The sequence below is a fragment of the Taudactylus pleione genome, unplaced genomic scaffold (genome assembly GCF_031769625.1).
Source record: "Taudactylus pleione unplaced genomic scaffold, aTauple2 ptg002361l, whole genome shotgun sequence".
NCBI classification, from domain to species: Eukaryota; Metazoa; Chordata; class Amphibia; order Anura; family Myobatrachidae; genus Taudactylus; species Taudactylus pleione.
The window spans coordinates 2182-18665 of record NW_028286749.1 but is presented as its reverse complement, the minus strand read 5'-3'; the positions used below and the strand labels follow the sequence as shown (position 1 = coordinate 18665).

Sequence of the window (16484 nt, the reverse complement as noted above, 5' to 3'; positions counted from 1 at the left end):
GTGATGTACGGGCATTATATGGGTGATGTAGGGTGATGTATGAGTGATAAAGGGCAATGTGCAGGTGATGTAGGGTGATGAAAGGGTGATAAAGGGCAATGTACAGGTGTTATAAGGGCAATGTACAGGTGATGTAGGTTGATGTACAGGTGTTATAAGAGTGTTGTACGGGTGATGTATAGGTGTTATAAAGGGCGATGTACAGGTGATGTAGGGTAATATACAGGTGTTATAAGGGTGATGTACAGGTGATGTACAGGTTATGTAGGGCGATGTGCAGGTGTTATAAGTGTGATGTACAGGTGTTACAATGGTGATGTACAGGTGATGTAGGGTGACGTACAGGTGTTATAAGGGCGATGTACAGGTGATGTTGGGTGATGTACAGGTGTTATAAGGGCGATGTCCTGGTGTTATAAGGGTGATGTACAGGTGATGTAGGGCGATGTACAGGTGTTATAAGTGTGATGTACAGGTGTTACAAGGGTGATGTACAGGTGATGTAGGGTGATGTACAGGTGTTATAAGGGCGATGTACAGGTGATGTTGGGTGATGTACAGGTGTTATAAGGGCGATGTACTGGTGTTATAAGGGTGATGTAGGGTGATGTACAGGTGATGTAGGGTGATGTACAGATGTTATAAGGGCGATGTACAGGTGATGTATGGGTGATAAAGGGCAATGTTCTGGTGTTATAAGGGCGATGTACATGTGATGTAGGGTCATGTATGGGCATTATATGGGTGATGTATGGGTGACAAAGGGCAATCTACAGGTGATGTAAGGTGATGTATGGGCGTTATATGTGTGATAAAGGGCAATGTTCAGGTGTTATAAGGGCGATGTACATGTGATGTAGGGTGATGTATGGGTGATAAAGGGCAATGTACAGGTGATGTAGGGTGATGTATGGGCGTTATCTGTGTGATAAAGGGCAATGTACAGGTGTTATAAGGGAGATGTACAGGTGATGTAGGGCGATGTATGGACATTATAGGGGTGATGTATGGGTGATAAAGAGCAATGTACAGGTGTTATAAGGACGATGTACAGGTGATGTAGTGTGATGTATGGGCATTATATGTGTGATAAAGGGCAATGTACAGGTGCTATAAGGGCGATGTACAGCCATGGCCAAAAGTTTTGAGAATGACACAAGTATTGTTTGTTACAAAGTTGCTGCTTCAGTGTTTTTATTATGGTAAATTGCACATACTCCAGAATGTCATGAAGAGTAATCAGATGAATTGCAAAGTCCCTCTTTGCCTTTACAATAAACTTAATCCCAAAAACAACATTTACACTGCATTTCAGCCCTGCCACAAAATGACCAGCTGACATCATGTCAGTGATTCTCTCAAAAACACAGGTGAGAGTGTTGACAAGAACAAGGCTGGAGATCACTCTGTCATGCTGATTGATTTAGAATAACAGTCTGGAAGCTTTAAAAGAAGGGTGGAGCTTGTAATCCTTGTTCTTCCTCTGTTAACCATGGTTACCTGCAAGGAAACACGTGCAGTCAAGGGCTTCACAGGCAAGGATATTGCTGCTAGTAAGATTGCACCAAAATCAACCATTTATCAGATCATCAAGAACTTCAAGGAGAAAGGTTCAATAGTTGTGAAGAAGGCTTCTGGGCACCCAAGAACGTCCAGCAAGCGTCAGGCCCGTCTCCTAAAGTTGATTCAGCTGCGGGTACCACCAGTGCAGAACTACTCAGGAATGGCAGCAGGCAGGTGTAAGTGCATCTTCACGCACAGTGAGGCAATGACTTTTGGAGGATGGCCTGGTGTCAAGAAGGACAGCAAAGAAGCCACTTCTCTCCAGGGAAAACACCAGGGACAGACTAATATTCTGCAAAAGGTACAGGGATTGGACTGCTGAGGACTGGGGTAAAGTTATTTTCTCTGATGAATCCCCTTTCAGATTGTTTTGGGCATCTGGAAAAACACTTGTCTGGAGAAGGAAAGGTGAGCGCTACCATCAGTCCTGTGTCATGCCAACAGTAACGCATCCTGAGACCATTCATAAGTGGGGCTGCTTCTCAGCCAAGAGAGTTGGCTCACTCACAATTTTGCCCAAGAACACAGCCATGAATAAAGAATGGTACCAAAATATCAGAGCAACTTCTCCCAACCATCCAAGAACAGTTTGGTGAGGAACAATATCTTTTCCAGCATGATGGAGCACCTTCCCATAAGGCAAAAGTGATAACTGAGTGGCTCGGAAAACAAATCATTGAAATTTTGGGTCCATGGCCAGGAAACACCCCAGACCTTAATCCCATTAAGACTTGTGGTTAATCCTCAAGAGGCGGGTGTACAAACATAACCCCACAAATTCTGACAAACACCAATATTGATTAGGCAAGAATGGGTGGCCATCAGTCAGTATGTGGCCCAGAAGGTGAGTGACAGCATGCCAGGGCGAATTGCAGAGGTCTTGAAAAAGAAGGGTCACACTGCAAATATTCACTCTTTGTATAAACTTACTGTAATTGTCAATAAAATCCTTTGACACTTATACTGAGGTAACATTACAGCATTTCATACCATAGTAACATCTGACACTTATGTAATGCTGTAATGTTACCTCAGTAAATCATAGTAACATCTGACACTTATGTAATGCTGTAATGTTACCTCAGTATACCATAGTAACATCTGATACTTATGTAATGCTGTAATGTTACCTCAGTATACCATAGTAACATCTGACACTTATGTAATGCTGTAATGTTACCTCAGTATAACATAGTATCATCTGACACTTATGTAATGCTGTAATGTTACCTCAGTATACCATAGTAAGATCTGACACTTATGTAATGCTGTAATGTTACCTCAGTATACCATAGTAACATTTGACACTTATGTAATGCTGTAATGTTACCTCAGTATACCATAGTAACATCTGACACTTATGTAATGCTGTAATGTTACCTCAGTATATCATAGTAACATCTGATACTTATGTAATGCTGTAATGTTACCTCAGTATACCATAGTAACATCTGACACTTAATGCTGTAATGTTACCTCAGCAACATCTGACACATTTAATGCTGTAATGTTACATCAGTATACCATAGTAACATCTGACACTTATGTAATGTTACCTCAGTATACCATAGTAACATCTGACACTTATGTAATGTTACCTCAGTATACCATAGTAACATCTGATACTTATGTAATGCTGTAATGTTACCTCAGTATACCATAGTAACATCTGACACTTATGTAATGCTGTAATGTTACCTCAGTATACCATAGTAACATCTGACACTTAATGCTGTAATGTTACCTCAGCAACATCTGACACTTATTTAATGCTGTAATGTTACATCAGTATACCATAGTAACATCTGACACTTATGTAATGTTACCTCAGTATACCATAGTAACATCTGACACTTATGTCATGCTGTAATGTTACCTCAGTATATCATAGTAACATCAGACACTTATGTAATGCTGTAATGTTACCTCAGTATACCATAGTAACATCTGATACTTATGTAATGCTGTAATGTTACCTCAGTATACCATAGTAACATCTGACACTTATATAATGCTGTAATGTTACCTCAGTATAACATAGTAACATCTGACACTTATGTAATGCTGTAATGTTACCTCAGTATACCATAGTAACATCTGACACTTATGTCATGCTGTAACATTACCTCAGTATACCATAGTAACATCTGGCACTTACGTAATGCTGTAATATTACCTCAGTATATCATAGTAACATCTGGCACTTATGTAATGCTGTAATGTTACCTCAGTATACCATAGTAACATCTGGCACTTATATAATACTGTAATGTTACCTCAGTATACCATAGTAACATCTGGCACTTATGTAATGCTGTAATGTTACCTCAGTATACCATAGTAAGATCTGACACTTATGTAATGCTGTAATGTTACCTCAGTATACCATAGTAACATTTGACACTTATGTAATGCTGTAATGTTACCTCAGTATACCATAGTAACATCTGACACTTATGTAATGCTGTAATGTTACCTCAGTATACCACAGTAACATCTGACACTTAATGCTGTAATGTTACCTCAGCAACATCTGACACTTATTTAATGCTGTAATGTTACATCAGTATACCATAGTAACATCTGAGACTTATGTAATGTTACCTCAGTATACCATAGTAACATCTGATACTTATGTAATGCTGTAATGTTACCTCAGTATACCATAGTCACATCTGACACTTATGTCATGCTGTAATGTTACCTCAGTATATCATAGTAACATCTGACACTTATGTAATGCTGTAATGTTACCTCAGTATACCATAGTAACATCTGATACTTATGTAATGCTGTAATGTTACCTCAGTATACCATAGTAACATCTGACACTTATGTCATGCTGTAATGTTACCTCAGTATACCATAGTAACATCTGACACTTATATAATGCTGTAATGTTACGTCAGTATACCATAGTAACATCTGACACTTATGTCATGCTGTAATGTTACCTCAGTATACCATAGTAACATCTGACACTTATGTAATGTTGCTATTACCTCAGTATACCATAGTAACATCTGACACTTATGTCATGCTGTAATGTTACCTCAGTATAACATAGTAACATCTGACACTTATGTAATGCTGTAATGTTACCTCAGTATACCATAGTAACATCTGGCACTTATGTAATGCTGTAATGTTACCTCAGTATATCATAGTAACATCTGACACTTATGTAATGCTGTAATGTTACCTCAGTATACCACAGTAACATCTGACACTTATGTAATGCTGTAATGTTACCTCAGTATAACATAGTAACATCTGACACTTATGTAATGCTGTAATGTTACCTCAGTATACAATAGTAACATCTGACACTTATGTAATGCTGTAATGTTACCTCAGTATACCATAGTAACATCTGAAACTTATGTAATGCTGTAATGTTACCTCAGTATACCATAGTAATATCTGACACTTATGTAATGCTGTAATGTTACCTCAGTATAACATAGTAACATCTGACACTTATGTAATGCTGTAATGTTACCTCAGTATACCATAGTAACATCTGACACTTATGTCATGCTGTAATGTTACCTCAGTATACCATAGTAACATCTGGCACTTATGTAATGCTGTAATGTTACCTCAGTATATCATAGTAACATCTGGCACTTATGTAATGCTGTAATGTTACCTCAGTATACCATAGTAACATCTGGCACTTATGTAATGCTGTAATGTTACCTCAGTATACCATAGTAACATCTGGCACTTATGTAATGCTGTAATGTTACCTCAGTATACCATAGTAACATCTGACACTTATGTAATGCTGTAATATTACCTCAGTATACCATAGTAACATCTGACACTTATGTAATGCTGTAATGTTACCTCAGTATACCATAGTAACATCTGACACTTTTATGTAATGCTGTAATATTACCTCAGTATACCATAGTAACATCTGACACTTATGTAATGCTGTAATGTTACCTCAGTATACCATAGTAACATCTGACACTTATGTAATGCTGTAATGTTAACTCAGTATACCATAGTAACATATGACACTTATGTAATGTTACCTCAGTATACCATAGTAACATCTGATACTTATGTAATGCTGTAATGTTACCTCAGTATACCATAGTAACATCTGACACTTATGCAATGCTGTATTGTTACCTCAGTATACCATAGTAACATCTGACACTTATATAATGCTGTAATGTTACCTCAGTATACCATAATAACATCTGACACTTATGTCATGCTGTAATGTTACCTCAGTATACCATAGTAACATCTGACACTTATGTAATGCTGTATTGTTACCGCAGTATACCATAGTAACATCTGGCACTTATGTAATGCTGTAATGTTACCTCAATATACCATAGTAACATCAGACACTTATGTCATGTTGCTATTACCTCAGTATACCATAGTAACATGTGACACTTATGTAATGCTGTAATGTTACCACAGTATACCATAGTAACATCTGACACTTAAGTAATGTTGCTATTACCTCAGTATACCATAGTAATGTGACACTTATGTAATGCTGTAATGTTACCTCAGTATAACATAGTAACATCTGACACTTATGTAATGTTACCTCAGTATACTACAGTAACATCTGACATTTATGTAATGCTGTAATGTTACCTCAGTATACCATAGTAACATGTGACACTTATGTCATGCTGTAATGTTACCTCAGTATACCATAGTAACATCTGGCACTTATGTAATGCTGTAATGTTACCTCAGTATATCATAGTAACATCTGGCACTTATGTAATGCTGTAATGTTACCTCAGTATACCATAGTAACATCTGGCACTTATGTAATGCTGTAATGTTACCTCAGTATACCATAGTAACATCTGGCACTTATGTAATGCTGTAATGTTACCTCAGTATACCATAGTAACATCTGACACTTATGTAATGCTGTAATATTTCCTCAGTATACCATAGTAACATCTGACACTTATGTAATGCTGTAATGTTACCTCAGTATACCATAGTAACATCTGACACTTTTATGTAATGCTGTAATATTACCTCAGTATACCATAGTAACATCTGACACTTATGTAATGCTGTAATGTTACCTCAGTATACCATAGTAACATCTGACACTTATGTAATGCTGTAATGTTAACTCAGTATACCATAGTAACATATGACACTTATGTAATGCTGCAATGTTACCTCAGTATACCATAGTCACATCTGACACTTATGTACTGCTGTAATGTTACCTCAGTATACCGTAGTAACATCTGACACTTATGTAATGCTGTAATGTTACCTCAGTATACCATAGTAACATCTGACACTTATGCAATGCTGTATTGTTACCTCAGTATACCATAGTAACATCTGACACTTATATAATGCTGTAATGTTACCTCAGTATACCATAATAACATCTGACACTTATGTCATGCTGTAATGTTACCTCAGTATACCATAGTAACATCTGGCACTTATGTAATGCTGTAATGTTACCTCAGTATACCATAGTAACATCTGGCACTTATGTAATGCTGTAATGTTACCTCAGTATACCATAGTAACATCTGACACTTATGTAAAGCTGTAATGTTACCTCAGTATACCATAGTAACATCTGGCACTTATGTAAATCTGTAATGTTACCTCAGTATATCATAGTAACATCTGAAACTTATGTCATGCTGTAATGTTACCTCAGTATACCATAGTAACATCTGACACTTATGTCATGCTGTAATGTTACCTCAGTATACCATAGTAACATCTGACACTTATGTAATGCTGTATTGTTACCTCAGTATACCATAGTAACATCTGGCACTTATGTAATGCTGTAATGTTACCTCAATATACCATAGTAACATCTGACACTTATGTCATGTTGCTATTACCTCAGTATACCATAGTAACATGTGACACTTATGTAATGCTGTAAGGTTACCACAGTATACCATAGTAACATCTGACTCTTATGTAATGTTGCTATTACCTCAGTATACCATAGTAATGTGACACTTATGTAATGCTGTAATGTAACCTCAGTATAACATAGTAACATCTGACACTTATGTAATGTTACCTCAGTATACCACAGTAACATCTGACATTTAGGTAATGCTGTAATGTTACCTCAGTATACCATAGTAACATGTGACACTTATGTAATGCTGTAATGTTACCTCAGTATACCATAGTAACATCTGACACTTATGTAATGCTGTAATGTTACCTCAGTATAACATAGTAACATCTGACACTTATGTAATGCTGTAATGTTACATCAGTATACCATAGTAACATCTGACACTTATGTAATGCTGTAATATTACCTCAGTATACCATAGTAACATGTGACACTTATGTCATGCTGTAATGTTACCTCAGTATACCATAGTAACATCTGGCACTTATGTAATGCTGTAATGTTACCTCAGTATATCATAGTAACATCTGGCACTTATGTAATGCTGTAATGTTACCTCAGTATACCATAGTAACATCTGGCACTTATGTAATGCTGTAATGTTACCTCAGTATACCATAGTAACATCTGGCACTTATGTAATGCTGTAATGTTACCTCAGTATACCATAGTAACATCTGACACTTATGTAATGCTGTAATATTTCCTCAGTATACCATAGTAACATCTGACACTTATGTAATGCTGTAATGTTACCTCAGTATACCATAGTAACATCTGACACTTTTATGTAATGCTGTAATATTACCTCAGTATACCATAGTAACATCTGACACTTATGTAATGCTGTAATGTTACCTCAGTATACCATAGTAACATCTGACACTTATGTAATGCTGTAATGTTAACTCAGTATACCATAGTAACATATGACACTTATGTAATGCTGCAATGTTACCTCAGTATACCATAGTCACATCTGACACTTATGTAATGCTGTAATGTTACCTCAGTATACCGTAGTAACATCTGACACTTATGTAATGCTGTAATGTTACCTCAGTATACCATAGTAACATCTGACACTTATGCAATGCTGTATTGTTACCTCAGTATACCATAGTAACATCTGACACTTATATAATGCTGTAATGTTACCTCAGTATACCATAATAACATCTGACACTTATGTCATGCTGTAATGTTACCTCAGTATACCATAGTAACATCTGGCACTTATGTAATGCTGTAATGTTACCTCAGTATACCATAGTAACATCTGGCACTTATGTAATGCTGTAATGTTACCTCAGTATACCATAGTAACATCTGACACTTATGTAAAGCTGTAATGTTACCTCAGTATACCATAGTAACATCTGGCACTTATGTAAAGCTGTAATGTTACCTCAGTATATCATAGTAACATCTGAAACTTATGTCATGCTGTAATGTTACCTCAGTATACCATAGTAACATCTGACACTTATGTCATGCTGTAATGTTACCTCAGTATACCATAGTAACATCTGACACTTATGTAATGCTGTATTGTTACCTCAGTATACCATAGTAACATCTGGCACTTATGTAATGCTGTAATGTTACCTCAATATACCATAGTAACATCTGACACTTATGTCATGTTGCTATTACCTCAGTATACCATAGTAACATGTGACACTTATGTAATGCTGTAAGGTTACCACAGTATACCATAGTAACATCTGACACTTATGTAATGTTGCTATTACCTCAGTATACCATAGTAATGTGACACTTATGTAATGCTGTAATGTAACCTCAGTATAACATAGTAACATCTGACACTTATGTAATGTTACCTCAGTATACCACAGTAACATCTGACATTTAGGTAATGCTGTAATGTTACCTCAGTATACCATAGTAACATGTGACACTTATGTAATGCTGTAATGTTACCTCAGTATACCATAGTAACATCTGACACTTATGTAATGCTGTAATGTTACCTCAGTATAACATAGTAACATCTGACACTTATGTAATGCTGTAATGTTACATCAGTATACCATAGTAACATCTGACACTTATGTAATGCTGTAATATTACCTCAGTATACCATAGTAACATCTGGCACTTATGTAATGCTGTAATGTTACCTCAGTATACCATAGTAACATCTGGCACTTATGTAATGCTGTAATGTTACCTCAGTATACCATAGTAACATCTGGCACTTATGTAATGCTGTAATGTTACCTCAGTATACCATAGTAACATCTGGCACTTATGTAATGCTGTATTGTTACCTCAGTATACCATAGTAACATCTGTCACTTATGTAATGCTGTATTGTTACCTCAGTATACCATAGTAACATCTGGCACTTATGTAATGCTGTAATGTTACCTCAATATACCATAGTAACATCTGGCACTTACGTAATGCTGTAATGTTACCTCAGTATACCATAGTAACATCTGGCACTTATGTAATGCTGTAATGTTACCTCAGTATACCATAGTAACATCTGACACTTATGTAATGCTGTAATGTTACCTCAGTATACCATAGTAACATCTGGCACTTATGTAATGCTGTAATGTTACCTCAGTATACCATAGTAACATCTGGCACTTATGTAATGCTGTAATTTTACCTTAGTATACCATAGTAACATCTGACACTTATGTAATGCTGTAATGTTACCTCAGTATACCATAGTAACATCTGGCACTTATGTAAAGCTGTAATGTTACCTCAGTATATCATAGTAACATCTGAAACTTATGTAATGCTGTAATGTTACCTCAGTATACCACAGTAACATCTGACACTTATGTAATGCTGTAATGTTACCTCAGTATAACATAGTAACATCTGACACTTATGTCATGCTGTAATGTTACCTCAGTATACCATAGTAACATCTGGCACTTATGTAATGCTGTAATGTTACCTCAGTATACCATAGTAACATCTGGCACTTATGTAATTCTGTAATGTTACCTCAGTATACCATAGTAACATCTGACACTTATGTAATGCTGTAATGTTACCTCAGTATACCATAGTAACATCTGGCACTTATGTAAAGCTGTAATGTTACCTCAGTATATCATAGTAACATCTGAAACTTATGTAATGCTGTAATGTTACCTCAGTATACCACAGTAACATCTGACACTTATGTAATGCTGTAATGTTACCTCAGTATACCATAGTAACATCTGACACTTATTTCATGCTGTAATGTTACCTCAGTATACCATAGTAACATCTGACACTTATGTAATGCTGTAATGTTACCTCAGTATACCATAATAACATCTGACACTTATGTAATGCTGTAATGTTACCTCAGTATACCATAGTAACATGTGACACTTATGTAATGCTGTAATATTACCACAGTATACCATAGTAACATCTGACACTTATGTAATGCTGTAATGTTACCTCAGTATACCATAGTAACATCTAACACTTATGTAATGTTACCTCAGTATACCATAGTAACATGTGACACTTGTGTAATGCTGTAATGTGACCTCAGTATACCATAGTAACATCTGGCACTTATGTAATGCTGTAATGTTACCTCAGTATACCATAGTAACATCTGACACTTGTGTAATGCTGTAATGTTACCTCAGTATACCATAGTAACATCTGACACTTATGTAATGCTGTAATGTTACCTCAGTATAACATAGTAACATCTGACACTTATGTAATGTTACCTCAGTATACCATAGTAACATCTGACACTTATGTCATGCTGTAATGTTTCCTCAGTATACCATAGTAACATCTGACACTTATGTAATGTTACCTCAGTATACCATAGTAACATGTGACACTTGTGTAATGCTGTAATGTGACCTCAGTATACCATAGTAACATCTGGCACTTATGTAATGCTGTAATGTTACCTCAGTATACCATAGTAACATCTGACACTTATGTAATGTTGTAATGTTACCTCAGTATACCATAGTAACATCTGACACTTATGTAATGTTACCTCAGTATACCATAGTAACATTTGACACTTATGTAATGCTGTAATGTGACCTCAGTATACCATAGTACAGTGGTTCTCAAACTCGGTCCTCAGGACCCCACACAGTTCACGTTTTGCAGGTCACCCAGCAGGTGCACAGGTGTAATCATTACTCACTGACACATTTTAAAAGGTCCCCAGGTGGAGCTAGTTATTTCTCTTGATTCCATGAACTTTTTGGGACCTTTGGGAGTTTGAGAACCTAGCTATAGTAACATCTGACACTTATACTGAGGTAACATTACAGCATTACATATGTGTAACATCTGACTAAAAGGTCTAATAACATTGAAGCAGCAAACTTTGTGAAAAACAATACTTGTGTCATTCTCAAAACGTTTAGCCATTACTGTACAGGTGATATAGGGTGATTTACGGGTGTTACATGGGCAATGTACAGTTGATTTAGGGTGATGTGCCTACATTTTCTAGGGGCAGCCTTTGTAGGGTGAGGTATGGGCATTATAGGGGTGATGTACAGGTGATGTAGGGCAATCTACTCATGTTATAGGGGCCATGTACGGGCTCTGTAGGGGTGGAGTACGGACAATGTACAGGTGATATCAGGTGATGTATGGGCATTACAGGGGTGATGTATGGGTGATAAAGGGAAATGTACAGGTGATATAGGGTGATGTATGGATGTTATAGTGGTGATGTACAGGTGATGTATGGGCATTACAGGGGTGGTGTATGGACAATGTACTGGTGATATCAGGTGATGTATGGGTGATAAAAAGAAATGTACAGGTGTTATAAGGGAGATGTACAGGTGATATAGGGTGATGTATGGACATTATAGGGGTGATGTATGGGTGATAAAGGTAAATGTACAGATGTTATAAGGGTGATGTAGGGACGTTATAGGGGTGATGTATGGGTGATAAAGGGAAATGTACAGGTGTTATAAGGGAGATGTACAGGTGATGTAGGGTGATGTATGGACGTTATAGGGGTGATGTATGGGTGATAAAGGGAAATGTACAGGTGTTATAAGGGAGATGTACAGGTGATGTAGGGTGATGTATGGACGTTATAGGGGTGATGTATGGGTGATAAAGGGAAATGTACAGGTGTTATAAGGGAGATGTACAGGTGATGTAGGGTGATGTATGGACGTTATAGGGGTGATGTATGGGTGATGTACAGGTGCTGTAGGGTGATGTACAGGTGCTGTAGGGTGATGTACAGGTGCTGTAGGACGATGTACAGGTGCTGTAGGGTGATGTACAGGTGCTGTAGGGCGATATACAGGTGCTGTAGGGCGATATACAGGTGATGTATGGGTGATAAAGGGGTGATGTACAGGTGCTGTAGGGCGATGTACAGGTGCTGTAGGGCAATGTACAGGTGCTGTAGGGTGATAAAGGGGTGATGTACAGGTGCTGTAGGGCGATGTACAGGTGCTGTAGGGCGATGTACAGGTGCTGTAGGGCGATGTACAGGTGCTGTAGGGTGATAAAGGGGTGATGTACAGTTGATGTAGGGCGATGTACAGGTGCTGTAGGGTGATAAAGGGGTGATGTACAGTTGATGTAGGGCGATGTACAGGTGCTGTAGGGTGATATACATCTCTGAATCAGGCGGCCAGGCAATGATATCTGCAGTACACAAGCTTACCACCAGGGGGAGGAGGCGCAGTGCCAGGTTTAGGTCTCAGCAGGGGTTTTGGTTTTAGTCGCCCTATGGGCCGGTTGCCCTCAGCATTAGTCTCTGTGTTGCTCCTTCTGCCATCCAGCCAGTTGTTCTCCTTTTGTCTGCCGGGGCTGCTGGTCGGCCATCTGCTGGGCGCACTGACATGCCGGCTCTCCAATGTCTGACCCTCTGGGGCGGCTGCTGAACCAACACACTGGTTACCACGAGGGGACGTGCGCAGTGTGGTCTGGGGGAGTTTAGTGATGAATTTCTTCTCCACATACTTTGCTCGAATCCAAATTTCCATCTCGCTGCTGAGGTAATAGTACAAGAAGCATTATATGTCATTACAAGAAGCTCTATATGTCATTACAAGAAGCTCTATATGTCATTACAAGAAGCTCTATATGTCATTACAAGAAGCTCTATATGTCATTACAAGAAGCTCTATATGTCATTACAAGAAGCTCTATATGTCATTACAAGAAGCATTATATGTCATTACAAGAAGCTCTATATGTCATTACAAGAAGCTCTATATGTCATTACAAGAAGCTCTATATGTCATTACAAGAAGCTCTATATGTCATTACAAGAAGCTCTATATGTCATTACAGGAAGCTCTATATGTCATTACAGGAAGCTCTATATGTCATTACAAGAAGCTCTATATGTCATTACAGGAAGCTCTATATGTCATTACAAGAAGCTCTATATGTCATTACAAGAAGCTCTATATGTCATTACACTATATGTCATTACAAGAAGCTCTATATGTCATTACACTATATGTCATTACAAGAAGCTCTATATGTCATTACAAGAAGCTCTATATGTCATTACACTATATGTCATTACAAGAAGCATTATATGTCATTACAGGAAGCTCTATATGTCATTACAAGAAGCTCTATATGTCATTACAAGAAGCTCTATATGTCATTACAAGAAGCATTATACGTCATTACAAGAAGCTCTATATGTCATTACAAGAAGCTCTATATGTCATTACAGGAAGCTCTATATGTCATTACAAGAAGCATTATATGTCATTACAAGAAGCTCTATATGTCATTACAAGAAGCTCTATATGTCATTACAAGAAGCATTATATGTCATTACAAGAAGCTCTATATGTCATTACAAGAAGCATTATATGTCATTACAAGAAGCTCTATATGTCATTACAAGAAGCTCTATATGTCATTACAAGAAGCTCTATATGTCATTACAGGAAGCTCTATATGTCATTACAGGAATCTCTATATGTCATTACAAGAAGCTCTATATGTCATTACAAGAATCTCTATATGTCATTACAAGAAGCTCTATATGTCATTACAGGAAGCTCTATATGTCATTACAGGAAGCATTATATGTCATTACAAGAAGCTCTATATGTCATTACAGGAAGCTCTATATGTCATTACAAGAAGCTCTATATGTCATTACAAGAAGCATTATATGTCATTACAAGAAGCTCTATATGTCACTACAAGAAGCTCTATATGTCATTACAGGAAGCTCTATATGTCATTACAAGAAGCTCTATATGTCACTACAAGAAGCTCTATATGTCATTACAAGAAGCTCTATATGTCATTACAAGAAGCTCTATATGTCATTACAAGAAGCTCTATATGTCATTACAAGAAGCATTATATGTCATTACAAGAAGCTCTATATGTCATTACAAGAAGCTCTATATGTCATTACAAGAAGCTCTATATGTCATTACAGGAAGCTCTATATGTCATTACAAGAAGCATTATATGTCATTACAAGAAGCTCTATATGTCATTACAGGAAGCTCTATATGTCATTACACTATATGTCATTACAAGAAGCTCTATATGTCATTACAAGAAGCTCTATATGTCATTACACTATATGTCATTACAAGAAGCTCTATATGTCATTACAAGAAGCTCTATATGTCATTACAAGAAGCTCTATATGTCATTACAGGAAGCTCTATATGTCATTACAAGAAGCTCTATATGTCATTACAAGAAGCTCTATATGTCATTACATTATATGTCATTACAAGAAGCTCTATATGTCATTACAAGAAGCTCTATATGTCATTACAAGAAGCATTATATGTCATTACAAGAAGCTCTATATGTCATTACAAGAAGCTCTATATGTCATTACAAGAAGCTCTATATGTCATTACACTATATGTCATTACACTATATGTCATTACACTATATGTCATTACAAGAAGCTCTATATGTCATTACACAATATGTCATTACAAGAAGCTCTATATTTCATTACAAGAAGCTCTATATGTCATTACAAGAAGCATTATATGTCATTACAAGAAGCTCTATATGTCATTACAAGAAGCTCTATATGTCATTACAAGAAGCTCTATATGTCATTACAGGAAGCTCTATATGTCATTACAAGAAGCTCTATATGTCATTACAAGAAGCATTATATGTCATTACACTATATGTCATTACAAGAAGCTCTATATGTCATTACACTATATGTCATTACAAGAAGCTCTATATGTCATTACAAGAAGCTCTATATGTCATTACAAGAAGCTCTATATGTCATTACAAGAAGCATTATATGTCATTACAAGAAGCTCTATATGTCATTACACTATATGTCATTACAAGAAGCATTATATGTCATTACAGGAAGCTCTATATGTCATTACAAGAAGCTCTATATGTCATTACAAGAAGCTCTATATGTCATTACAAGAAGCATTAAACGTCATTACAAGAAGCTCTATATGTCATTACAAGAAGCTCTATATGTCATTACAGGAAGCTCTATATGTCATTACAAGAAGCATTATATGTCATTACAAGAAGCTCTATATGTCATTACAAGAAGCTCTATATGTCATTACAAGAAGCATTATATGTCATTACAAGAAGCTCTATATGTCATTACAAGAAGCATTATATGTCATTACAAGAAGCTCTATATGTCATTACAAGAAGCTCTATATGTCATTACAAGAAGCTCTATATGTCATTACAAGAAGCTCTATATGTCATTACAAGAAGCTCTATATGTCATTACAGGAAGCTCTATATGTCATTACAAGAAGCTCTATATGTCATTACAAGAATCTCTATATGTCATTACAAGAAGCTCTATATGTCATTACAAGAAGCATTATATGTCATTACAGGAAGCTCTATATGTCATTACAAGAAGCTCTATATGTCATTACAAGAAGCATTATATGTCATTACAAGAAGCTCTATATGTCACTACAAGAAGCTCTATATGTCATTACAGGAAGCTCTATATGTCATTACAAGAAGCTCTATATGTCATTACAAG

At 36.6% G+C, this 16484-nt stretch overlaps 1 protein-coding gene across 1 annotated transcript in view; it reads right to left on the bottom strand.

The window, feature by feature from the left end:
• Positions 1-13472, bottom strand: part of LOC148431372 (arf-GAP with coiled-coil, ANK repeat and PH domain-containing protein 1-like) — an 86908-nt gene extending 73436 nt beyond the window's left edge. The window contains exon 1 of the mRNA XM_088466046.1: positions 13149-13472. Coding sequence (XP_088322172.1) covers positions 13149-13470 — 322 coding nt within the window. The 5' untranslated portion in view covers positions 13471-13472. The remainder of the gene's footprint in view (positions 1-13148) is intronic.
• Positions 13473-16484: the final 3012 nt, after the last annotated feature.